The sequence below is a fragment of the Aquarana catesbeiana genome, linkage group LG08 (assembly GCF_042186555.1).
Source record: "Aquarana catesbeiana isolate 2022-GZ linkage group LG08, ASM4218655v1, whole genome shotgun sequence".
NCBI lineage: Eukaryota > Metazoa > Chordata > Amphibia > Anura > Ranidae > Aquarana > Aquarana catesbeiana.
This window is the reverse complement of record NC_133331.1, coordinates 227061118-227087869: the sequence shown is the minus strand read 5'-3', so window position 1 is coordinate 227087869 and position 26752 is coordinate 227061118. Positions and strand designations below refer to the sequence as shown.

General features: G+C 43.3%; 1 protein-coding gene across 3 annotated transcripts in view; it reads left to right on the top strand.

Moving 5' to 3' along the window:
- The window catches only part of PARG (poly(ADP-ribose) glycohydrolase), a 213011-nt gene that overhangs the window by 63017 nt on the left and 123242 nt on the right, over positions 1-26752 (top strand). For all 3 annotated transcript variants that reach the window (XM_073596909.1, XM_073596907.1, XM_073596908.1), the window contains 3 exons: positions 14993-15125; positions 19321-19443; positions 19539-19622. In XM_073596909.1, coding sequence (XP_073453010.1) covers positions 14993-15125; positions 19321-19443; positions 19539-19622 — 340 coding nt within the window. The remainder of the gene's footprint in view (positions 1-14992; positions 15126-19320; positions 19444-19538; positions 19623-26752) is intronic.

Here is a 26752-nt window from a genome sequence, read left to right as displayed (position 1 = left end):
AAGTCGCATTGTAAATTGCTTAAAGTCACGCTGAAGTCGCGTTGAAGCCGCGTTGAAGTCGCCTTGCAAAGTCGCGCTGAAGTCGTGTTGCCCCTGTGTGAATCGAGCCTTAAGGACCAGCCTCGTTTTGGATTTTAGGTGTTTACATGTTTAAAACAGGTTTTTCTGCTAGAAAATTACTTAGAACCCCCAAACATTATATATGGTTTTTCTTCTAACACCCTAGAAAATAAAATGGCGGTCATTGCAATACTTTTTTTTTGCACCGTATTTGCGCAGCGGTCTTAAAATCGCACTTTTTTTTTTGGAAAAAATTCACTTTTTTGAATAAAAAAACAGTAAAGTTAGCCCAATTTTTTTTTATATTGTGAAATATAATGTTACGCCAAGTAAATTGATACCCAACATGTCACGCTTGAAAATTGCGCCCGCTCGTGGAATGGCGTCAAACTTTTACCCTCAAAAATCTCCATAGGCGATGTTTAAAAAATTCTACAGTTGCATATTTTGCAGTACAGAGGAGGTCTAGGGCTAGAATTATTGCTCTCGCTCTACCGGTCGCGGCGATACCTCACATGTGTGGTTTGACCACCGTTTTCATATGCGGGCGCTACTCGCGTATGCGTTCGCTTCTGCGCGCGAGCTCGTCGGGACAGGGGGGTTTTAAAAAATGTTTTATTATTTATTTTACAGTATTTTATTTATTTTTACACTGTTTTAAAAAAAAAAAAAAAATGGTGTCACTTTTATTCCTATTACAAGGAATGTAAACATCCCTTGTAATAGAAAAAAGCATGGCAGGACCTCTTAAATATGAGAAAAGGGATCAAAAAGACCTCAGATCTCATATTTACACTAAAATGAAAAAAAAAAAAAAAGTCATTTAGAAAAATTACATTTGAAAAAATGTGCCTTTAAGAGGCGTAGACGGAAGTGACGTATTGACGTCGCTTCCGCCCAGCAGTGTATTGGAGACGAGTGAGCGCCATCTTAGCCTCACTCGTCTCCAGACACACCACACAGAAGGACGCGATCGCCTCCGCCGCTACCAACGGCTCCGGTAAGCGGCGGAGGGCACCAGATCGCGGTGGGAGGGGGGGCCCCTCTCCCGCCACCGATAAAAGTGATCTCGCGGCGAATCCGCCGCAGGGACCACTTTTATCTGACAGCCGGCCGCCGCACGAAAACGGGGATACCGGGGTTATGGCAGCTAGCTGCTGCCATAACAACGATATCCCCGTTCAAAGTTTGGACGTACATCGTCGTGCGGCGGTCTTGAAGTGGTTAAAGATATCTATCGTAGCTGGAGGAGGAATATATATACCTATCAGCAACAGTTCTAGTCTATCACACATTGCATGAAGGGCCACATACCGTATCTCCCGTCTGGATCCAAATGAAGATCCAATAAAGTAAACCCAAGTAACTTATGGATCAGGACGCTGACACCCCTTGAGTAAGAAGAATAAGTGGAGTGGTAATATGTACCAACCCAAGGTTTCCGAAGTGCCAGCGTCCTGCTCCCAACCAGATGAGTCTCCTGAAGCACACATATATGCGGGTTATATTGTTTCAAAAAATTAAAAACCAAAGACCCCTTGATTTTGGAATTTAACCCCCTGACATAACACGATAAGACTGTCAGAGGGGACATCGAAGTTTTGTAATAATGAAATGAGGGCAGCAAACAACCATTATTAGAATCATACTGGATGTGAGCAGGCATAGAAATAGAAAAATCACATGCATCAATTCTAGAGTATCAGCAGATTGACTACTCCCGCCATCTAGTGGAGAGAGATCAGAACAGCCTTGGGCCCTAATACCAGTAGACATAGGTATAAAATTTGACATATATGCAGCAAGAAAAAAAGAAAAATAAACATAAGAAAAGTTCCAACAAGGAGCAAAAACGTGTGCTCCATCTCCCCCCCCCCCACCACCACGCACCATCCCCAAACTTTGGCGTGCTTCTATCCCAAGAACTGACATGGCAACTGCCAATTGGGGAGATGAACAAAAGGACACCCGAGTTTCACAGTACATACAGTGTGTCTTCCAGCCATTTTTAAGGATCGACGTTCCCTGCAGAATGTAGAACACAAATCTCCCGGAGAAACAAACACATGTCTCCAGGGGCACAAAACTTGAACCGGTACAACCTTGGGTAAAGATAAACCGAGTTTCCAGTAAAGAAACTTTTTAGGTACCTCATCCACCGTCTCTTCTGAGTGCACATCCGTGATATGTGAGACCATGTATAAAGTATACGTCAGAATGTACCCAAAGCACGGAGTTCTGCCACCGTGGAAACTTGAGGACTGTGAGGGGATAACCATCCCTCCCCCACCTCTCCCCCATGGGGGGGAGAAAGTACACAACAGCTTAAGGAATGTTAGTATCTGTGACCAGGAAGGCCCTAGAGATGAGTAAGAAAATAGTAGCAGGTTATTGCAGACATATTGCGCGATGCTAGGGAGCTATCAATTTCTGGGTATGGTTGAGACGCACCGTCTCACCATCCTGAACTCGCAATCTAGCTGGGAACAGCATGCTATATTTTATCTTTCTATTGCGTAGGTTAAGTTTCACCTAGTCAAAGGAGCGGCGTTGTTTTTTGGTATCCACCGAAAAGTCCGGAAATATCATCAGTTTAGTGCCCTCGTACCTCAGTTGATCGACCTTCCTCGACTCACGGAGGACTAAGTCTCGATCTCTGAAGTTCAATAATTTCAGGATAAATGTGTGCGGAGGAGCTCCCGGGGGCCCCCGGGCAGCAGGCATTCTATGTGCCCTCTCCACCACAAAGAAGTTGAAAAATGGCACCTGGGGTAGAAGGTCACGTAGGAGATGTTCGGTGAAGGTCGTGGGGTCAGCTCCTTCAGCCCCCTCCGGGAGGCCCACCACGCGGAGGTTATTCCTCCTATTTCTATTTTCCGCATCCTCTGCGCGAGCCCCTAAGGTTTTCACTTTCATTTGCAGCGTGCGGAGTGAGACTGTATGGTCTCGCAGTGTGTCCTCAGTGTCTCCCACGCGGCGCTCGGCCTCAGTGAGACGGGATCTAAAGGTATCCATGTCTCTCCTTAGGAGACTGATATCGAGCTGCATCTGCTTGATTTTACCCGTTAGAGTTGATTGGCAATTAGTGATTGCCTGCATGAGGGCCTCGAAAATGGATTGTTCCTTATCTGCAGGATCCGTCTCAGTGTCCTCGGTCTGAGACGCCATATTGGATCCGATGGCGTGACGAGGGCTCCGTGCAGCGGTACTCGGGACAATTTTGTGGAACTTTCGGGTGGAGAGAGAACCCTTCCCCTTGGTCATACCTTCCTCCGCTAGTGTTGCAGCCATTCAGGGCTGTGTAAAAGTCGCCAATCTGCAGGGAAGCAGGAGTTTAGGCCGGAGACTGAGCGGAGCTCTCTCACTGCACGTCTGCTCCAATCTCCATCTTGGACATGCCCCCCCCCCCCCCCCCAGATCTCATATTTAAGAGGTCCTGTCATGCTTTTTGTCTATTACAAGGGATGTTTACATTCCTTGTAATAGGAATAAAAGTGACACCATTTTTTTTTTTAAACGGTGTAAAAAAAATAAAACGTAAAATAAATAATAAAAAAAAAAAAACCCCGTCCCAACGAGCTCGCGCGCAGAAGCGAATGCATAAGCGAGTAGCTCCCGCATATGAAAACGGTGGTCAAACCAAACATGTGAGGTATCGCCGCGACCGGTAGAGCGAGAGCAATAATTCTAGCCCTAGACCTCCTCTGTAACGCAAAACATGCAACCTGTAGAATTTTTTTAAACGTCGCCTATAGAGATTTTTGAGGGTAAAAGTTTGACGCCATTCCACGAGCGGGCGCAATTTTGAAGCATGACATGTTGGGTATCAATTTACTTGGCGTAACATTATATTGCACAATATAAAAAAAAATTGGGCTAACTTTACTGTTGTCTTATTTTTTTTATTCAAAAAAGTGAATTTTTTCAAAAAAAAGTGCGCTTATAAGACCGCTGCGCAAATACTGTGCAAAAAAAAATATTGCAACGACCGCCATTTTATTCTCTAGTTTTTTTTTTCTAAGTAATTTTCTAGCAAAAAAACCTGTTTTAAACATGTAAACGCCTAAAATCCAAAACGGGGCTGGTCCTTAAGTGGTTAAAGTGGAGTTCCACCCACATTTTTAAGTCCTTACCATCCAGCAGTAATGTGTTCAGTAATTGCAAATTGGCATATAGTTTATTTTTTTCTGCATCACTTACTTTAGCAATTCTTTAATCAATTCTCACTTCATCCTTCACGACCACGCATGTCATTTCCAGCTTTGCAATGTCTCCTTGGAGATGTGTTTCATCAATCCCAGGAGACAACAGGCATAGATTATGTTCGTAGCCATAACAGGGTGGCACTTCCTCCATCGCCGCCCTTTATTATGGCAAAAAGATCTTCCTGCGCTACGGCCTGTGTATACTGCCATGCACAAGATCGGGAAGTTGATGCTGGTTAGCCAGCAGCACCATATCCCGGAAAAGACTCCTAGTGGGCTTCACATGCCCACGGTGAAGATGGAAGTGCTCTGCGAAGAAAACAAACGTGAGTACATAAAAAAATCCAGGAATTAAACGGCAAATTTATTAACCACACGCTTTAAAGTATTTAATGCAGTGTAGCAAAACGGATTAGCAAAAAAAAAAAAATCTGGCTCGAGCTCTGCTTTAAGACCCCTTTCACACTGGGGCGGTTTGCAGGCGGTATTGCGCTAAAAATACCGCCTGCAAACCGCCTCTAAACAGCCTCCGCTGTTTGTTCAGTGTGAAAGCCCGAGGGCTTTCACACTGAAGCGGTGCGCAGGCAGGGCGGTGAAAAAAGTCCTGCAAACCGCTTTTTTGGAGCGGTGAAGGAGCGGTGTATTCACCGCTCCTTCACCGCTCCTGCCCATTGAAATCAATGGGACAGCGCGGCTATACCGCGGCAATACCGCGGCTATAGCCGCACTGTACGAGGGATTTTAACTCTTTTTCGGCCGCCAGCGGGGGTTAAAACCGCACCACTAGTGGCCGAATACCGCTGCAAGAACGACGGTACAGCAGCGCTAAAAATAGCGCTGTTGTACCGCCGACGCCCCCACTGCCCCAGTGTGAAAGGGGCCTAACGAAGTTCGTCCCTTTTTTATCTGTAGATGAAGGAACAGAAAGATACAAAAAAGCTGTTTCTTTTTATCTTCGTTTTTTAGCAGCTGAGCAGTGTTGATAAACATTGCTCGGCTGCGATTTTTGACCACTCCAATTGCCGGACTTTTTTAACACTTCAGCTGTTAATAGGGGAACCACTGACAGCTGAATGAGTCAACGGTTGTTAAGGGCACAGCAAACCCTCCTTAACAACCAATAATTTTTTTTTTTTTTTTTTTTTATAGCTGTCAGTGGGGGAATCCTGCTGACAGCTGAAAAAAAAAACCCATAATCTGAAATTATCTGTGTCAGGTATCGGTGCTTTTGGACAATTACCAATACTCGTGAAAATGCTTAGTATCGGCACAACCATAACCTAAGAAGGAGCTTTTAGATTTCCAAATGCTTGTATTTTAAAATACTCTTAGTTGGGCACTAAAAGGTATCCGGTACATCATATTTTTTGTGTGCTACAAGTCAAGATACCCAAACGTACTGCTTTCACAATGAAATGTCATGACGTGTACACCAAAGCAGACATGGTTAGTTGATAGATGTAACTGCATGTACACTGGTGGTGTTACTTTCTACAGAATTTTCCTGGCTCCAAACCCTTACGAATGTCTCGGCGGAACCTTGTTAGTTTAAAGCAGACTTGGCAGCATCTGATATAAAATTTGTGGAGATGGTTCAGAGGGCCTTTGAGACCTTGCTCTGCCAAAAATAGACCAGCATATGGCCTGAAATCAGCATAGATCAAGTACTTTTAAAAGTAGGCAGTAAGTTTCTTATTCTACATTGACCTTGTCTGTCTGTGCATGCAGTCACTCTATGCTCACACATCTATAGATGAAAACAAACTGTGCAGCTCTGACTTAAGTTGAATAATGCCCTTGCTTCTATAGGTGTAGGTCGTTTTACATACCTCCTAGAGCCTGACTGGAATACCAGGGGAAGGAGAGAGAGAAAGCATGTGAAGAAGTTTGATTCAGAGCTCAGGGAGAACTGATTGGAGGAATGTGAACTCCCCCCCCACCTGGAGTATGCCATCCAGTTCTGGGCACCAGTCCTCAGGAAGGATGTACTGGAACTGGTGAGGGTCCAGAGAAGGGCAACAAAACTAATAAAGTGGCTGGAGGATCTTGGCTACGGGGAAAGACTGCAAGCACTGAACTTATTCTGTCTGGAGAAGAGACGCTTGAGAGGGGAAATTATTTCAATGTACAAATACCGTACTGGTGACCCCACAATAGGGATAATACTTTTCCGTAAAAGGCAGTTTAAAAAGACATGCGACCATTCGCTAAAATTAGAAGAGAAGCGATTTAACTTTAAACTGCTTAGAGGGTTCTTTTACTGTAAGAGCGGCAAGGATGTGGAATTCCCTTCCACAAACGGTGGTCTCAGCGGGGAGCATCGATAGTTTCAAAGAACTATTAGATAAGCACCTGAATGACCACAACATACAGTGATATACAATGTAATACTGACATAAAAACACACACACAGGTTGGACTTGTGTCTTTTTTTCAACTTCACCAACTATTTAACTATGATGACGCCTCCCCCTAACAACAAACTTCCCGAAAAACACATCTAAAAGCATGTTCAAAAATGCACAGCAAAACGTGCCGGAAAAACGTATCAATCGCAACATGCATAGTTGTGAACCTAGCCTGGCAGCTTATACAGCAATAAACATTCTCAGCTGTTTTTCCTTTACTATATACTGCATTGAGGGTTAAAATATCCTGTTTTTGAAGCATACTGGAGATCTGCTCTCTCCCACAGCACAGCAATGGTGGTCTCCAGTGATTGGACACCCTGTGCCTGCACAGTTACTAGTGTACTGTATTGAAAAGCAGTCCAACTCTAGCCTGCTACTAGCATAAGTTATTTTAACCACTTCACCTCCGGAAGATTTAACCCCCCCCCCCTTCTTGAACAGGCCATTTTTTGCGATATGGCACTGCGTTACTTTAACTGACAATTGCGCAGTCGTGTGACGCTGTCCAAAAAAAAAAAATTACATATATATTTTTTTGCCACAAATAGAGCTTTCTTTTGGTGGTATTTCATTACCACTGCGTTTTTTGTTTTTTGCGCTATAAACAAAGAACCAATGACCATTTCTTTCTGCTCTAAAGCACATCCAATAAAAAAATGTAAAAACAACTAATGTCTTCATCTATTTAGGCCAATATGTATTCTGCTACAAAATTTTTGGTAAAAAAACCCATAAAGCGTACACTTTTATATTGTTTGCGCAAAAGTTATAGCGTTTACAAACTATGGGATATTTTTATTTATTTATTTTACTAGTGATGGCGATCAGCGACTTATAGCAGGACTGCAATATTGTGGTAGACAAATCGAACACTGAACTGACACTTTTTTGGGAACAAGTGACACTTTTACAGTGATCAATGCTAAAAATATGCACTGTTACTGTACTAATGACACTGGCAGGGAAGGGGTTAACATGGGTGATCAAAGGGTTAAATGTGTGCTAGCTAGTGCTCCAGTGTAGTGGGGGGAGGGGCTTTTACTAGTGGAAGGCGTGGATCAGTGTTTCTGCTTTACAGAAACACAGGATCCATTCCTTCTGTACTGACAGAACGGTCATCTGCCTTGTTTTCATGGCAGACTGCCTGCCTGTGTACAGAATGATCAGCGGGTGCTGGCGGACATCAGGTCTGCGGGACCCACTGTGTTTAAATCACAGCGGGAGCCACCCGCTGGCGGCGCGCACTCACGCCCGATATCCAGAAGTGCAAGATCACCTATCTACACTATATTACCAAAAGCATTGGGCAACCTGCCTTTACACGCATATGAACTTTAATGGCGTCTCGGTCTTAGTCCGTAGGGTTCAATATTGAGTCAGAGCTCTTTCACACTGGGCGTTGGGCTTGCAGGACATTAGAAATAGTCCTGCAAGCAGCATCTTTGTGGCGGTTTAGGAGTGGTGTATACACGGCTCCCAGACCGCCCCCGCCCATTGGAATGAATGGGCAGCACTTCCAAAACGTCTGAAAACCGATTTGGAAGCGCTGCAACATGAGCGCTTGTAACCCCCTTTAAACCCCTTCTTGGGGGTTAAAGGCACCCCGCTACCGTCCGAATAGCACCGCTTGTTTTATTGCTAACGTTCGGGCAGCTGCAGTGTGAAAGCAGCCTTAGTATCAAACGATTCATGCTAATAGCAGAGGAACAAAGCAGCAGACAGAAATGACACTTAGACCCCTTTCACACTGGGGCGGTTTGCAGGCGTTATTGCGCTAAAAATAGCGCCTGCAAACCGCCCCTAAACAGCCTCTGCTGTTTGTTCAGTGTGAAAGCCCGAGGGCTTTCACACTGAAGCGGTGTGCTGGCAGGAGAAGAAAAAATCTCCTGTCAGCCGCATCTTTGGAGCGGTGAAGGAGCGGTGACTGCTCCTAAACCGCTCCTGCCCATTGAAATCAATGGGACAGCGTGGCTATACCGTGGTAATACCGCGGCTATAGCCACGCTATACGAGGGGTTTTAACCCTGTTTCGGCCGCCAGCGGGGGGTTAAAACCACACCCCTAGCGGCCGAATACCGCGGTAAAACAGCGCTAAAAATAGCGCTGTTTTACCGCCGACGCCCCCCCCCCTTATTAGTAGTTGGCTTGTTACTAGTAATAACCACATCTTTCTGTCCATACACACTGCAATTTGTGCCAAAAGACATTTCCTGTTAATCGCTGTCTGTAGAGGCTTAAAGCCAAACTCAGAGCTGTAAGGTCCCTTTCACACAGGGCGGATCCGCTCGGCGGACTCCACTAGCTCAGTGGGAGATCGCTCCGTAGATCCCCGCTGAGCCACCGATGACAGGTCTGTCTCTGCTCACTGTGCAGGGGCGGACCTGTCAGAGCCCCGCTGTCTTCTATGGGAGATCGGATCAAAACAAATCCGCCTGACTGTTTTCATCTGATCCCATCCGATCCTATCTGCCGGACGGATGGTGAACATATCGTCATCCGTCTGTTTTGAGCGGATCTTGTCGGATCGGATGGGAGGCGGGTGTCAGCGGACACATCTCTTGTGAAATGGGCCTAAACTTTTTATGTAAATATATTCCTCAATAGCCATGAAGGTTGTATATCTGTTTTGTGTGCATCAAATGCCCAGATATTACCTTGTAAAATTAGTGGTAGCGGTGACATGTTTGTCTGCCATGTGTGTACATAGCTTGTGCAGAGCTTTCAGAGGGACCTAACAGATCCACATATTACAGGGAAACTGATACAGGAACAGTCACCCTGCACAAGGAAAGCTGCCAGCAGTATCCAGTCCTATTACAGGAAACTCCTGTACAAAGGCAAAGTGCAGATTTTTTTTTTTTTTTTTTTTTTTTTTTTTTTTTTTTTTTTTCATGCTGGGTTACTGCACAGATATGGTAATGCACAAAGGATACACATATTAGGAGAAGTATGTCCAAAGTATGTAAATCTGACAAGCAGACTCCTGGCTGTCAGGTGGAAGCATTCTGGCAGTTGTTATGCCACCCGATTGCTTCCCCACAGTAACATGCCCACCCGCCATGTACCAGCGTAGCGGGTGCTGCCGGTTATTGGGGAGGGGGGAGGAGCTGAGCAGACTCACTTCCGCTCTCCTCCTCTCCTTGGTCCTGACCCGTAAAATGATGTTTGACATCACTTCCAGGTCCACCTCTGTGTCCCTGGCCAGCATTGCTGGGAAAGGATGTAATGCAATGCGATCTGTATCTATTTTCAGTGGAGCACAGAGGAGACATGCAGGGTCTTTAAGGACCCCAGATGTCTCCTTAAAGGGAGCCTGTCACCAAAAGACTTGTCACATAGTTTAGTCTGCAGAGGTGTATGATTTTGTTATGCTCGCTGGTGGAGGTGTCTGCACTACAAGATTGGCTAAACAGAATTACACTATTTTGGTGGTTTTGGTTTGCCATGAAATTTGTTTTGTGTTTTGTTGGCTCCTCAAGCAACATACACTGCACATGGTGTGTCTGGCATGTCTGAAGCCAGTTGCTTCTGTTGGTCAGTATAAAGGATAAATCGCATACAGTACATGTATCCTGCCTGCCTACCTGAACTAAAGTAACCCATCCTCTCCTGCTAAATGACCAATTATTTAACATCCGGCTGTCAAAATCTTTTCCACTGGGCGTGCTGGTGTAGTTGATTCCGAAGACTTATGGGATCTTCTGCCAAGGCTGTGGCTAACTGACCTCCCATCTGCATAGTTCAAGGTCCAACCCCACTTGACAGAGCCAGTGGCATGACCACAAGATTGTCTCTCCACCCCTGTAAAGTGGGGGGGGGGGGGTGTCTTCACATTTACTACCACTGATGTAAGGGGCATTTTCCCAAATGACCCCGATGGACTAATCTTAACAAGGGTTCCCTGAGACCTGGAAATTATTTTAAGGGTTCATCTGGGGTAAAACTGTTGACAGAGGTTGCTCTGGACACGTAGAAGATACTCAGAGAAGCCTATGAGGAATGACTGCACAAGTGCACCTAACAGCAGAAAGGATTTTGACCATGTGATGTCAACTTTGTGGCAGACTGTGACAGTAACAGTCAGGTAAGCATCTAGGATAGAACAAAGAGAAGCACACCGCTCCAGGCAAAAATCAGGTGCAGGATGGATCGCAGGTGCAGACCTCGGGTCACCACCGTGGAAGACGAACAAAACAAAACAAGGAATTGGTCACACAATGGAACACCAAATTATCTCGATGTCAGGATTGTATAACTGAGCTACACACGCACGGCATAGCGTACATTCTAAAGAAGGCTGCGAGCAGGCGTGTAGGTTTATTTTATTGCAGAAATGACACTCCATGTCTTTTCTGCAATAAAAACCTGTCTGCAGCTTTTTAAATTAGGACTTTAGTTCCAGTTAGATCAAAACAGTACAGCATATACTTTATGTCAACGATAAGAAAGAAAAAGAGCGCACCGGCCTAGTGCATTATCCTTGAGAAAAATGTATTAAGAACAAGATTAAATCTACTCAGAAAGGTAGGGACAAAATATCGCACTGTATACAGTCACAAGGCGATTAATCCGCTGGTAGCAGTTTCCAGGTCCTAGGAAGAGGACGTACGAACCGTTGCTGGCTAGCGCGTTTCGAAGGTGTCCCTTCTTCATCAGAGCCTTAGCTGTGCTAGTCTCTTACTACCATTTATACATGTGTCTGCCTGAAATTCTCATCTTAGATTGGTACTGGAACTCCTCCCTTAATTGGTGGGAGGTTCCGAGAGGGGGTTGGGCCTCTGCCACATTGTTATAAAGTATTAATTTAGTAGGTATAGGTTTCAATTCATTATATTTGATTTGATTTATTTTATTTGGTTAATTCGACTCTGTCTCTTTTTGCATGCGCATGCCCACTGGCAGTGCATGTATCCAGCAGTAAGCTAACCTGGGTCTTTTGCTAAATATCGTACATTTAATGGTCCTGGGTATATCAATAGGAGATTAAAAAATATCTTAAGAAGCATATACGTTGAGTGATATGAGTTAAATATTGTGTAATATGAGTTAAAAAAAAAGGAAAGCCATATCTCTCACCCTCTCTAGGAACCCCTCTGCGTTGACTGTACCTGCTCCGGTTTCCGACGCCGACAGCTAGCATTTCGGCACTTGTCCCGATGCGCTGTCTCGGCGAGTGGAACGCACACCACGCCATCACTTCCTAGTTGCGATCCACTGGGCGGAAGTGTGGTGATGACGTCACTTCCCGTGCGCCCATTGACGCACGGGATTGACGTCTATTAGTAAACAATAGCCGCCATGTTGTCGAGGAAAAAGATAGAGGGCAAAGTTAGACAAAACCGTCAGGGCGATACATTAGGGGGATAGTATGAGGAGCACTTAGCTCGCAGTGGAGCCTCTGAGGGGCAAAAACAAGATAATAACCGTACAAAATATTAAAAACGTACTTAGTATTGAAAGAGGGGGGGAGGAGAGAGGGAGAGAGCATAGGCAAACTGGTATATAAATTGGTATATAAATGATATGTATACATAGCAGGAGCATGTAAACATAGGTATGTACAATCTTGTGCCATTAGTTAATGTGGTTTATAGTGGTTGGTTATAACTAACACTATATCACAGGAGCTGTAACCTGTGTTTTTTTTTTTTTTTTAGGCATTAGGTGTATAAGCACACAAAGTGTGCACGCGCATGTTGATGGATATGGACATACAACTAATCCAATGAACAAACATCAATGTTTGAATGAATGTAATTGATAATGACTAGAAATAGAGATATATTTATAATTTAAAAAAGACTAGTATGCACATGTATAAGAAGATAGGCAAGAGGTGCACTATAGTTATATATTAAAATATAATATAATTGATAGTAAAAGCTTATAAATACAGATGGTCGTATACATGTGCAAAAGTGTGTAAATCAATTATTGAAGAACACATATATAATTATGCACATTATTTCAGATGTTGCTATAGCTGGAGTACATCTATGTGAACATACAGAGGCCAATACATATACATGCACATACATGCACTCCAGGGACTCCAGGGAAAGAGATAAAACATAGAAATAAAACTACAGATGCTCGTTCTAATATGCTTTCTTGTGGGAAAGGTATATAGGATAAATGATGTGGCCACTAAAATTAAATTTTTTAATCCCCTATTGATATACCCAGGACCACTAAATGTACAATATTTAGCAACAGACCCAGGTTAGCTTACTGCTGGATACATGCACTCCCAGTGTGCATGCGCATGTAAAAAGAGGCAGTCGAATGAACCAAATAAAATGAATTAAAATAAAATATAATGAATTGAAACCTATACCTACTAAATTAACACTTTATAACAATGTGGCAGAGGCCCACCTCCCTCACCTTGTGTCTGTATACAGTGAGATATTTTCTCCCTACCTTTTTGTGAGTAGATTTTAATCTTATTTTTAATACGTTTTTCTCAAGGATAATGCACTAGGCCGGTGCGCTCTTTTTCTTTCTTATCGTTTACTACTAGGATAATCCCATCCTGGAGAGCAGCAAGGCCGAAATTCACTGTCCTTTCAGAACCCTTGGGATCATCTAGCTTACACACCTGTGTGTAAGAGTATTTGCTTCTGTAGTACTATACTTTGTCAATCTATTAGACACATTAGAATAAATAAAATAATTCCTTCTGCTGGTTGTTTTCACCACTGTGTTCTCTGTCCCCAGTTTGGCTGGCTGCATTCTGGCAGAGAGAAGCAATAGGAGATATGTGAAAAAACTTTTGCGCTATCCCTGTGTATAAACCACATATTAGTAACGCTATATACTATAGGAAGCAGCTAGTACCACTATGCATCCAACCACCTGTACAAAATGCTATATATATATATATATATTCAAAAAAGTGCAGCGCTCTCCTTCACTAAAGTGCATTTAAATTATAGTACATAAATACATATCTGAAAACTGCAAAAATTATATAATTACATTTACGTGAGTCCTTTTCTTTTAAATACATATACAGTCCATCAATAAATTATACACTAACGCAGAGGATTGTATTGTGAAATGCTTGTTTTTTTTACGTCTGGAATGTGAGTGTATTTTTTTTATATGGAAATACTGTAAATGCTTTTTATTACCGATTTGCACTAAGGTTCTTTCCTCCTATATACAGGCGGTCCCCAGGTTACAAACATCCGACTCCTACTTACAAACGGAGGGGGACAACAGGAAGTGAGAGGAAATCCCCCCCCCCAGGAAGGGAAATTCACTCCTGTAAGAGTTATCATGGGAAAAAGGTGTCTCCACTAATGCTTTATCACCAATCCTTGTTAACACAACAACCCAAAATTTTCAAGATCCAATTGTCATTGGGACAGAAAGTGAGGTGAAATCTTCTGAACAGGGGGGCAGACAGCAAAACAAATGATACAGGGGTGTTGTGTTAACCCTTCCCTATGCTATCCAGAAAACTTTTTTTTTTTTTTTGGCTGAAGTACCTGTTCCGACTTGCAAACAAATTCAACTTAAGAACAAACCTCCAGACCCTATCTTGTTTGTAGCCCCGGGAATGCCTGTAATTGACACCACTCTGAGAGCCACGGATTTGGAGTTTACAGCCAGTGGGAGCTGTGCCACTTATAACACAGCAAAGCGCATATAGACCTCCTGTAATTAGTGAGGTCCATTCAAGCAGGTGAGAAGACACCCATAGGTGGGGTGAAGGGCACTGTGGTGATCAGAGGCAAATGCTGAAGAGTTTCTGGTGTATGGGACTGCACGTTTGTTACGTACATTGTATCAGTTACTGATGGACTGTATATATGTTTAAAAGAAAAGCTGGTCTCACGTCAATTTATTATGTATAGATGATTTTTACACAGTTTTTTTCAAATATTTTTTTTATGCACTTTATTGAAGGAGAACGCTGCACTTTCTTGTGGACTAATAGGAGATCTGGATATTCTGATCCAGGTCATGCACATTCCTCACTGATATTCAGATGGAATTAAAATACTTTAAAGGGATTATTTCCTTTTCTATGGAAATGGGAAATTGATCCCTAGCAAAATTGACTATTAAGCCTTGCAAGTTTTTTGTGTACTTTGCTTGATCATTAAATCTCTGGTGAACTGAATATCGAGCTATGTATGCCCAGTTACTGTGCTACCCATATTCATCTGTGTGAGGATGATTTCCTGTTAGTATTTACTAAAAGCATGAAATGATTTACATATGTGGTATCCGGTTCATATGAAATTAGGCCTACTGAATTCTATTTGACTGCTCTTTATCAGCTTTAATTTGTCTTTAAAACAGAAAAGATAACCAAGGCTCATCCTCTGACATAACATGGCTGGGGACGCCACTGGAAGAGATGAACAGAATGCCCGTGTGTCACAATTATCAACCACCATTGATGCCTTCTGTTAACCACACTATCACCGTAAGGGTAAGAGAACTGTCCTCCAGTGGACCAAACATTTTACTGAGTCTTGGGAGGGGAACATTTCACTTTGGCACAGGTTTTTCAGGACCTTATAAATGGTTGCCAGATATTTTATTACAATAGTATTTTTAGAACTGGTGTTTATAATCTTGTAATTGTGTTCTGAGGTTTGGGCTTGGTAAAATAGGATTGGTTATTGAGGATAGAGCAATAGGTTCACCTGGTGCTGGTCCCTGCAGCTTATATTTATCTCTCTTTATTGCTTTGCTGTTTCTGTTCACTTTAGGCAATGAAGAGAAATAGCTGATATTACTAAATATAAGAGAACATTTGATTTGCTCCCATTCCTCCCAAGTGACATTTATGGTGCTTGGCAAGTGCCTGCATGGGAACAGCACTTTCACATGGGAGTCAGAAGAAAGTACTCAACCCTGTGACTTTGCCTTTAAGTTTGCAAAAGGGTTTATTTAGTGATGATCTAGCAGCAGTGGAACGAAGGTAAGGTAAGTATAGTGCTTATTTTGCTTAGAGGTTGTAAATCTCTGCTTCGAAAAATGAGCAAAGCATATCCCTCTATAGGGTGTATTGGCCTCAATCCAAAGCATCAATTGTCATATCTCTCTGAATTCTCTTCCCCCCTATCTGAATGAGTCACTGATGATAATCTGATGACTCCACAGCCTCCCGGGAGACAGCCTGCTCCCCCTCCATCACACATCGGGTGACTGACAGCCTCAATTGGGTCTATTTCTATATCACAGTATGTACAGGGAGGTATATCTATTCCCTCATTCAGATTTTTCTGCTCTAGCTGTGCACCCCTGCCCCCCCCCCCCCCACCTGCTACAGCTCAGAGATACTGCATAAAACGAGTGCTTTAGGAGGGTGTGGAGTAGAGGTCGACCGATATGGGTTTTTCTCTGGCCGATGCCGATATTTAGAAATCGCGGTGGACGATTTTTTTTTTTTGGGCCGATATATTAGGCCGATTTTTTTTTTTTTTTTCTTTTTTTTTTTTTTCCTTCATATCATAAAATCTAACAGTTAGAGCCCTTTCACACTGGGGCGTTTTTCAGGCGCTTTTGGGCTAAAAATAGCGCCTGTAAAGTGCCCGTAAAACGGCTCCCCTGCAGTCCCAGTGTGATATCCCGAGTGCTTTCACACTGAGGCGATGCGCTGGCAGGATGTTTAAAAAAAGTCCTGCAAGCGGCATCTTTGGAGCGGTGTATACCGCTCCTCCACCACTCCTGCCCATTGAAATTAATGCGCACCGCTGCCGAAGCGCCTGCAAAGCGTTTCGGCAGCAGCGCTTCAGGGGCGCATTTAACCCCTTCCTCGGCCGCTAGCTGGGTTATAAGCGCCCCGCTAGCAGCTGAATAGCGCCGCTAAAATGACGGTAAAGCGCCGCTAAAACTAACAGCGTTTTACCGTCAACGCATGCCCGCTCCAGAAAATTTTTTACATTTAAACATTTATTAAACAAAACAAACCTCCAATCAGTTCACTTGTATGTATAATTTAGATTAAAAAAAAAAATAACGATATCTTAAATATTAAATACACAAAAACAGGTAATCAAAACTTTTGGACGAAAAAAAATGGGCTAAATTTACTGCTTATTATTTATTTTTTTTTTATTTCATTAGTGTATTTTTTTTTAAAAAATTGCGTTTGAAAGACAGCTGCGCAAATACCGTGTGACATAAAATATTGCAACAACCGCTATTTTATTCCCTAGGGCAGTGGTTCTCAACCTGGGGGTCGGGACCCCTTCGGGGGTCAAATGATGATTTGCCAAGGGTCACCAAATCCTTGGCTGTTTCTGAAGCCTGCCCTGCTCTCCCAGCCTTTTTGCGGCCGCCCAGCAGGGCTGTCCCTGGAGCCCGCAGCTGCCCACTCAGTCTCTTCGCAGCCGCTCATTCAGTTTACGGCATGACTGGGGGGCAGAGACTAAACGGCAGCTGACTGGTGAGGAATGTGAAGTGGGAGGGGCTGGAGGAGACCCTATTTCGGCATAGGCATAGACCCCTGATTTTGGCGTAGGTGACACTGCTACAAGACACCACAAAGTCGGAGACACATTGAGTAACACTACCTTATAGTTGCCATTAAAGGTCCCCACTACAGTTCTCAGATCAGCAGATGACCTAGATCAAGAGCACCTAAGTTGGCTGATCAGAACTCCCCCGCCAACCCTGCCACTTATCCTATCCCCCCACCCCCCTACCAAGGAGTAAGAGAAGGAATAAAAATAGAGAATACATGTAAGGGAGAGGAAAAGAGGGGGAGGAACAAAGAAAAAGGGAGAGAAAGAATAAGAGAAAAAACAAGAAAGACAGCTAGAAAGAGAGATGGGGGGGGGGGGGGGAAACAAGAGATTAGGATAGTGAGAAATAAAAGGGAAAGAAAGGAGAACAAAGAGAAAGAGTAGTACATCCTAAAATGTACCATAAGGGGTTTTAATATTGTACGAGTGTAGGGACTCAGGGAGTGCTAAATGTCCGTGGGTTAGGGGCGCAAATTACTTATCTTGCCTTGGGTGCTGACAACCAATGCTATGAAAATAATTTTATGGTTGGGGGTCTCCACAACTTGGGAAATTTTATCAAGGGGTCACGGCACTAGAGCGGTTGAGAACCACTGCCCTAGGGTCTCTTCTAAAAAAATATATATATAATGTTTTGGGGTTCTAAGTGATTTTCTAGCAGAAAATACAGGATTTTTACTTGTAAGCAACAAGTGTCAGAAAAGATTTAGTCTTTAAATGGTTAAACTGAGAACTTCTACACACTGAGTTCAGCTCATTGATAAAAGAACCTGAAAAGATGCAATGTATCTTCTTATCAGACTTGGCAGGCTGCCCAGGGAGGAGAGAATCCTCTCTACAGATAACTTCAGGAAACTTGCATTGACTTCTATTACAGAAGTCATTTGCAAGTCCCGCTGAAGTTATATTTGGCTTTTTTTATCAGCACAATCGGCCGATGCCGATTAAGTAAAAAAAGCCAAATATCGGCCGATATATCGGTCGACCTCTAGTGTGGAGATGAGAGACTGTAGATAAACAGGTACAACTTATGCAGAAGGATTTGTTTCTGTTTCACCTGAGGCTAGTCACTTCACTGGGTATATGTAAGGGTTTACAGCCACTTTAACATGCACCTGTTGCTTCACCCTGCATAGGCAAAGCGCAAATACGCTTAGGGCTTCTCCTGCCTATCCAATAGAACACACTGACTGACCTACTGAAAATGATCCTTGCCTGGTTTATAAACAGACCTTGCAGTAAAGAAAAACAAGGATTGCCCATTAGATCAGCACCACCCCCAACCCCCTTTTCAAAATGCTACACAACTGTTAAAATAAAAAATCATAAAAATAAAAAAATAAAAAAACCAGTAAAGTTAGCCCAATTTTTTTGTATAATGTGAAAGATTTTAAGTTGCGAGAATCGTGATCTTTTTTTTTTTTTTTTTTTCTAAGCAAATAAATTGTGATTCTCATTTTGGCCAGGATCATGCAGCTCTAGTGTATGTATATATGTGTATGTGTGTGTGTGTGTGTGTGTGTATATATATATATATATATATATATATATATATATATATATATATATATATATATATATATATATATATATATTATGTAGGTGTGTATTATTATCTTTTTATTTTAACACTTATATGGCGTTTTGTAAAGGGGGTCAGTAGCCTTTATAGATTAAACGGTCCTTGATTTTATTTTGTTTTTAGTCAGCTTTCAGTCTCCTGTACATCAAACTGGATACACTGTCTATGTCTTGTTTGGTTTTAACCACCTGTTCACAGATACTGTATTTCTACACAGACTGCCCTACAATAAGCCATCTTTGGCTGGATTTTGAACTATGTCTGATTTTATGTCCACTGAATTGCCAAAAACTCCCATGTCAAAAACATACATTCCAATTTTCTGAAGTTAAAAACTAACATCCATTACTGGAATACTTTGGCAATAGATACTAGCCAACATCGTTTGATAGATGTTTGTCGTTACACTTAATATTGTAAATTGAGGTATTTGAGAAAGGTAAAGAGCAATACTTTGGGTTAATAGTGACCAGCAGTGAGTGTGCTCCTGCCATTCAGCACCCTTGTCTGCCAAAGCAAGCAAATTTGTTTTGTGCTTTTCTAATTATTTCCTGATTTTTATTTTTCAGGTTGACAAGTTGGAGGACAATGTGGTGCATATGCCCCATCCATCTTCCTTTGTGGACACATGGGACAACATTCACGTGAAGATGCCCTGCTCAAAAAACAATGTGTATCCAGTAGAAGACCATGTGAGAAGTTGTGGAATCCAATTACCTTTTTAAGTTTAAAAAGTAGTGTGTATATATATATATATATAGTATTTGTTTTCTTTTAAATTCTGCAGAATGGTATGAAGACGCTTGGAAGCCGATGGAAAATCATTGAGTCATCTTTGAAGGGCAACATAAGAGACCCACGTGAACTGAAGGTGTGAATGGGGCTGTCGCTTTTACTCTTTACGACTTAAAGTAGAACTATAGGCAAAACCTTCTTCTTTTCTTTTTTAATTTTTGGATAGCGTAAGGGAGGGTTATAACCCCTGTCAGATTTATTTTCGCCATCTGTATCCCATTGCAGAGATTTCATTTCCTGTTCCATAGCCAAACAGAAAGTGAGAGGAAATCCTTGCAAATGAAGGGATTTCTTTGGGGACCCCCAGGTCACCAGAACTAGTGTCCCCATTGGAAGATTTCCACACTATTACTTTTTTGGGGACAACCCAAAATGTGAGATTTTCTTTTACTTTCACTGATGATTGTAAACTGGGCAAATAGAGGGGGTGAATCTCCTTAACGGGGCACAGACAGCAATTAAATCTGACAGGTGTTCTAACCCCTCTCCATTCTACCCAAAACTAAAAAAAAAAAAAAAAAAAAAAAAGAGTTTGCGTTTAATTATACTTTAATGCTTAATACTGTGAAGTTAGATATATGGGTGCTGACACTACTGATTTGATTAGTGTAGTGTAGCTTCCAGAACTTTCATTATAATCCTGGCTTTATTACCTAGTGAGTCATTTACCTAAACAAGCATACATCAGCAAGTTTACAAAGCTGAACGCATGAACTGCATGCTTGTTCAAGGTCAGCAAGTCACTAGGTAGTCAAGCAAGGATCTGAATGGCAGCCAACATCTAAAAACATGACTTATTTTTTTTTACCCCCAGTGCAGTACACAACACAGATTTTGTGGTGCACTTCAGTGTGTTGACTGCTACCGCACAGGGCATTCGGGTTGTTGCTCACAATTAGTGGCACCGTAACGTACTGTGGTTGGGCAGATGCATTGATGCACGTTGCAATAGGTTGATAAAACTTGAGTGAACGCCCGTTGCCACAATGCACCAGTGTAAATGGCCCCTGAAAATGGTGACATTTTTATTTTAAAATGATTTTTATCAAGATGAATGAATTCTGTAATGTGTGTTTTTTTTATTTTTTATTTTTTTTTTTATGTTCAGTATTAGAAAAAAAATTTTTCTTTGTATTTTGGTAAATATGGATACTTTATTTTTTACTATCTGCAGGCAATTCTGGATAACTGCTCTTGTTCTAAGTGAAGACCTAAATGAGTCAGAAGAAAAACTTACCTTTTTTTTCATTGGCTAGAAGAGGGAGAAAAGTCCTAAAAAGTAGAACTATAGGCAAAACTTTTTTTTTTTTTTTTTTTTTATTTTGGAGGGTTATTTCCCTGTCCGTTTGTTTTTGTTTTTTTTTTTTTTTGCCATCTAAATCCCATTGGGAGGATTTACCCTCACTTCCTGTCTCATAGCCAAAACGGGAAGTGAGAGGAAATCTCTGCAAATTAAGAGAATCTCTTGCCCCAACCCAATGGCCCACAACTTTGGATTTTCTTTTACTTTCAATGCTAACAGTAAATAGAGAGGGTGAATCTCCCTAACATATATAGCATTAAGAACCTAATAAGTGTTATGATCCCTCTCCAGTGTATCCTAAACTTAAAAAAAAGTTTTACCTTTTAGTTCTACTATAGAACCTGTAGTTACGATCTAAAATGTGGCTGTGAACAGGTTTAATGTGACAAAGCAAGGAAGTGAAAAAAAATGTACGCTTACACTTAACCCATACTTTTAACCGCTTGCCCACTGGACCGATTTTGACATCTTTCATATTCATGTTAAAATTACGCCTTTTTTTTTTTTTTTTTTTTGTTATTCTGAAAGAATAACAATTATTAATTATAATTATTCTGGAGAATAAATTGATGGCTGTTGCAGTGTTTTATGTTACACCATATTTGTGCAGTTATTTATCAAACACACATTTTTAGAAAAGAAAAACACTTTAATATTATTGCACACAAACACAATAACCATTTTTTTGGTAAAATATAAATAATGATCATTCTGATTGCCTCCTAAATTGAAGTAAATTTGATGGTCCTCCCCTTTTGGTATCTTGTCCCTTCCCGTTTAGCTAAAAATTTATCCGAGCACATTCCTGTTCTGTTTCTGAGGATGTTCTCTAAAGGGGTCAATATTTGGTGGGAGTGTCTCAAACTCAAAGGGTACTGATATCGAATTTACTCTTTGCTTAGGTGAGTCACAGGCATAGCTGTCCAACAGCAACCTCAATACGCTCAATTGAAAGAACCTATTCTGGAAGCCTTTCCGTAGTATGCAGAGATTGGCATCCTGTATATTCCTGGTTGCTAAAAGTACAATAGCAGGGGCGTGGAAAAAACAATCTGTTTCCCTGACTCATACCAAGAGTAATACCTCATAGATTAAGATTTATGAGAAAATTGCAAGTGGAATAATTGACCAAGTTAATCAATTAAAAAAAAAACTTCAACACCTTGGGTTACCTGTGTGAAGGTCTGCCTAGATGACAGACTGTGATCACCTTTGCTCTTCTCTCCTCCATTTTCTTTTTTCTTTTTTTACCTTTCATCTACTCCTTTCCTTTTTCCCTTTTTACTTTTTTTTTTTCCTCATATCTGGATGCATATGGCTTTATACTTTAATATAAATCATGACCAGACCCTGCAAATACGAAAAGGAGCTTTCTCTTGTAAATACAATGCACACACGCAGTTCTGTTTATGCTTCTCCTTGATTTATCCATATGTATGTCTATGGCTGGTTGTTTTACCAATGTGTCGGGCATCTTTTGCCCAATTTCGCATTATCTTTTATTTTTCTTGTATGTTCTGTTATATATAAAAAGAAAGATATTGAATGAGAAAAATCTAAAAGATGATGATGTGTGGAGTAAATAGATACTAATCCTGTCCAGATTTAAAACTGCACAAGCCTGTGAAATGGCGACAAACTATGCTATCTAAAATTGCCAATAGGTGACGCTTTAAAAGCCTTTAGGGCCCTTTCACACTGAGGCGGGGGGCGGTGGCGGTAAAACGCCAATATTATTAGCGGCGTTTTACCGTCGGTATACGGCCGCTAGCGGGGCGATTTTACCCCCCGCTAGCGGCCGAGAAAGGGTTAAATACCACCACAAAGCGCCTCTGCAGAGGCGCTTTGCCGGCGGTATAGACGCACCGTCCCATCGATTTCAATGGGCAGGAGCGGTGAAGAAGCGGTATACACTCCGCTCCTTCACCGCTCCGAAGATGCTGCTAGCAGGACTTTTTTTCCCGTCCTGCTAGCGTACTGCTCCAGTGTGAAAGCCCTCGGGGCTTTCACACTGGAATTAAGGCAGCGGCACTTTGGGGTCGGTTTGCAGGCGCTATTATTAGCGCAATAGCGCCTGCAAACCGCTCCAGTGTGAAAGGGATCTTACAGATTATCAATTTAGAGTTAATTATGAATTATGACCCTAGGATTCTTGCTCTCACTCTATGGCGATACCTCACATGGTGCAATCAGTTTACACTGGGATTGTGTGTGCTGGACCTACGTATGCATTTGCTATTGTGTGTATGCACGGGGGGGGGTGGGGGGGGACTTTTTTTTTTTTTTTTTTTTTTTTTAATATAATTTTAATTAATTTTTTTTTTTCTTTCTAATCTAATTTTATTGCCATCACAAGGGGGTGAACGAGCCCCCTTGTGATAGCTTTGGGCAGTGACAGGTACTCTATTGGACCCATGTCTTCTCCCCTGTCCTTCAAGAAAGCTGATCAAACACAGATTGTGTTTGATCATCTGCTTCCCTGGCTAACAGCCTGGAAATGACAGCTCTGTAACTTGAAGTGATAAAATCCTTGTTGCTTCATGAATCATTTGTCACAGAGGAGATGGGGGGAACTGATGTTCCTTCATCCCGTCTGTGGGCAGCTGTCCCGACTGCTTACCCCAGTTACAGGCTCCCTGATGGACCTGGAGAGCCTGGGAACCACCACAGGTGGCGGTTGAAAGGGGGTCTTCCAAGTTAGTGTTTCTCCACCTTTTCTCAGTCAAGACCCCATTTTTAAAATGATGCACAAACTCAAGGCACTCCATTATATGTGTAAAAAACGAAACTAATAGTTTTACATAATGCAGCAACATCCACACACATAGGCAGTGGTGTATTTAGGTTTTGTGCTGCCCTAGGCCTGACTAAACGCATGCAACCCCTAATTTAAATACGACCCACCCCATCCTGCCGAGGCCACACCCCTTCCTGTTTAAGATCCACCCTATCATCTGTAAACCACGCCCCTTCCTCTTTAGGCTTATTTGGCACCTTTCAGGGGGGAACGGGTACCTGTTTCTGACAGGTACCCTTCCCCACTTCCGGGAGACTGCGCTGTCCCCTCTGAAGTTTGCCCCCCCTCCTCCTTCCTCCACTGGGCCATTCAGAAAGTGCAACGCGCTTCGCACATGAGCAGTAGGGAACCGGTCGGTTTCCCTTACCATGAATGATAGGGGTAAAACCCGAGAGCCAATCCGAAAATCGGCTGAGGTGTCGACATCGCTGGATCCCTGGACAGGTGAGTGTCCTAATATTAAACGTAAGCAGCTACAGTATTTGTAGCTGCTGAGTTTTAATGCTATCACGGGGGGGGGGGTCTCACTGTGCCCATCAATTGCAGCCTCACTGTGCCCCATCAAATGCAGCCACTGTGCCCCATCAAATGCAGCCACTGTGCCCCATCAAATGCAGCCACTGTGCCCCATCAAATGCAGCCACTGTGCCCCATCAAATGCAGCCACTGTGCACATCAAATGCAGCCACTGTGCCCATCAATTGCAGCCACTGTGCCCTCAAACGCAGCCACTGTGCCCATCAAATGCTGCCACTGTGCCAAACGCAGCCACTGTGCCCATCGAATGCTGCCACTGTGCCAAACGCAGCCACTGTGCCCATCAATTGCAGCCACTGTGCCCATCAATTGCAGCCACTGTGCCCATCAATTGCAGCCACTGTGCCCATCAATTGCAGCCACTGTGCCCATCAATTGCAGCCACTGTGCCCATCAATTGCAACCACTGTGCCCAAACGCAGCCACTGTGCCCAAACGCAGCCACTGTGCCCATTAAACGCAGCCACTGTGCCCATTAAACGCAGCCACTGTGCCCATTAAACGCAGCCACTGTGCCCATTAAACGCAGCCACTGTGCCCATTAAACGCAGCCACTGTGCCCATTAAACGCAGCCACTGTGCCCATTAAACGCAGCCACTGTGCCCATTAAACGCAGCCACTGTGCCCATTAAACGCAGCCACTGTGCCCATCAAATGCAGTCACTGTGCCCATCAAATGCAGTCACTGTGCCCATCAAATGCAGTCACTGTGCCCATCAAATGCAGTCACTGTGCCCATCAAATGCAGTCACTGTGCCCATCAAATGCAGTCACTGTGCCCATCAAATGCAGTCACTGTGCCCATCAAATGCATCCACTGTGCCATCAAATGCAGCCATTGTGCCATCAAACGCAGCTACTGTGCCCATCAAATGCTAACACTGTGCCCATCAAATGCTAACACTGTGCCCATCAAACGTAGCCACTGTGCCCATCAAACGCAGCCACTGTGCCCATCAAACGCTGCCACTGTGCCCATCAAACGCTGCCACTGTGCCCATCAAACGCTGCCACTGTGCCCATCAAACGCTGCCACTGTGCCCATCAAACGCTGCCACTGTGCCCATCAAACGCTGCCACTGTGCCCATCAAACGCTGCCACTGTGCCCATCAAACGCTGCCACTGTGCCCATCAAACGCTGCCACTGTGCCCATCAAACGCTGCCACTGTGCCCATCAAACGCTGCCACTGTGCCCATCAAACGCTGCCACTGTGCCCATCAAACGCTGCCACTGTGCCCATCAAACGCTGCCACTGTGCCCATCAAATGCTGCCACTGTGCCCATCAAATGCTGCCACTGTGCCCATCAAATGCTGCCACTGTGCCCATCAAATGCTGCCACTGTGCCCATCAAATGCTGCCACTGTGCCCATCAAATGCTGCCACTGTGCCCATCAAATGCTGCCACTGTGCCCATCAAACGCTAACACTGTGCCCATCAAACGCTAACACTGTGCCCATCAAACGCTAACACTGTGCCCATCAAACGCTAACACTGTGCCCATCAAATGCTAACACTGTGCCCATCAAATGCTAACACTGTGCCCATCAAATGCTAACACTGTGCCCATCAAATGCTAACACTGTGCCCATCAAATGCTAACACTGTGCCCATCAAATGCTAACACTGTGCCCATCAAATGCTAACACTGTGCCCATCAAATGCTAACACTGTGCCCATCAAATGCTAACACTGTGCCCATCAAATGCTAACACTGTGCCCATCAAATGCTAACACTGTGCCCATCAAATGCTAACACTGTGCCCATCAAATGCTAACACTGTGCCCATCAAATGCTAACACTGTGCCCATCAAATGCTAACACTGTGCCCATCAAATGCTAACACTGTGCCCATCAAATGCTAACACTGTGCCCATCAAATGCTAACACTGTGCCCATCAAATGCTAACACTGTGCCCATCAAATGCTAACACTGTGCCCATCAAATGCTAACACTGTGCCCATCAAATGCTAACACTGTGCCCATCAAATGCTAACACTGTGCCCATCAAATGCTAACACTGTGCCCATCAAATGCTAACACTGTGCCCATCAAATGCTAACACTGTGCCCATCAAATGCTAACACTGTGCCCATCAAATGCTAACACTGTGCCCATCAAATGCTAACACTGTGCCCATCAAATGCTAACACTGTGCCCATCAAATGCTAACACTGTGCCCATCAAATGCTAACACTGTGCCCATCAAATGCTAACACTGTGCCCATCAAATGCTAACACTGTGCCCATCAAATGCTAACACTGTGCCCATCAAATGCTAACACTGTGCCCATCAAACGCTAACACTGCGCCCATCAAACGTAGCCACTGTGCCCATCGGATGCTAACACTGTGCCCATCAGATGCTGGCACTGCCAGTGCCCATAACACTGATATCATTTATTTAATCATTATACCTGCTGTCCTGGGGGTTTCCCTCGTGCTCCTCTCTCTCCTCCATCTGACGTCACAGCCAGATCCCGCCCCAGGGCCGAGGAGCAGATTCACTGCAGGGGAGGGTAGGCGGAGCTTAAGGCTCCACCTGTCACCTGCTGATTATAGG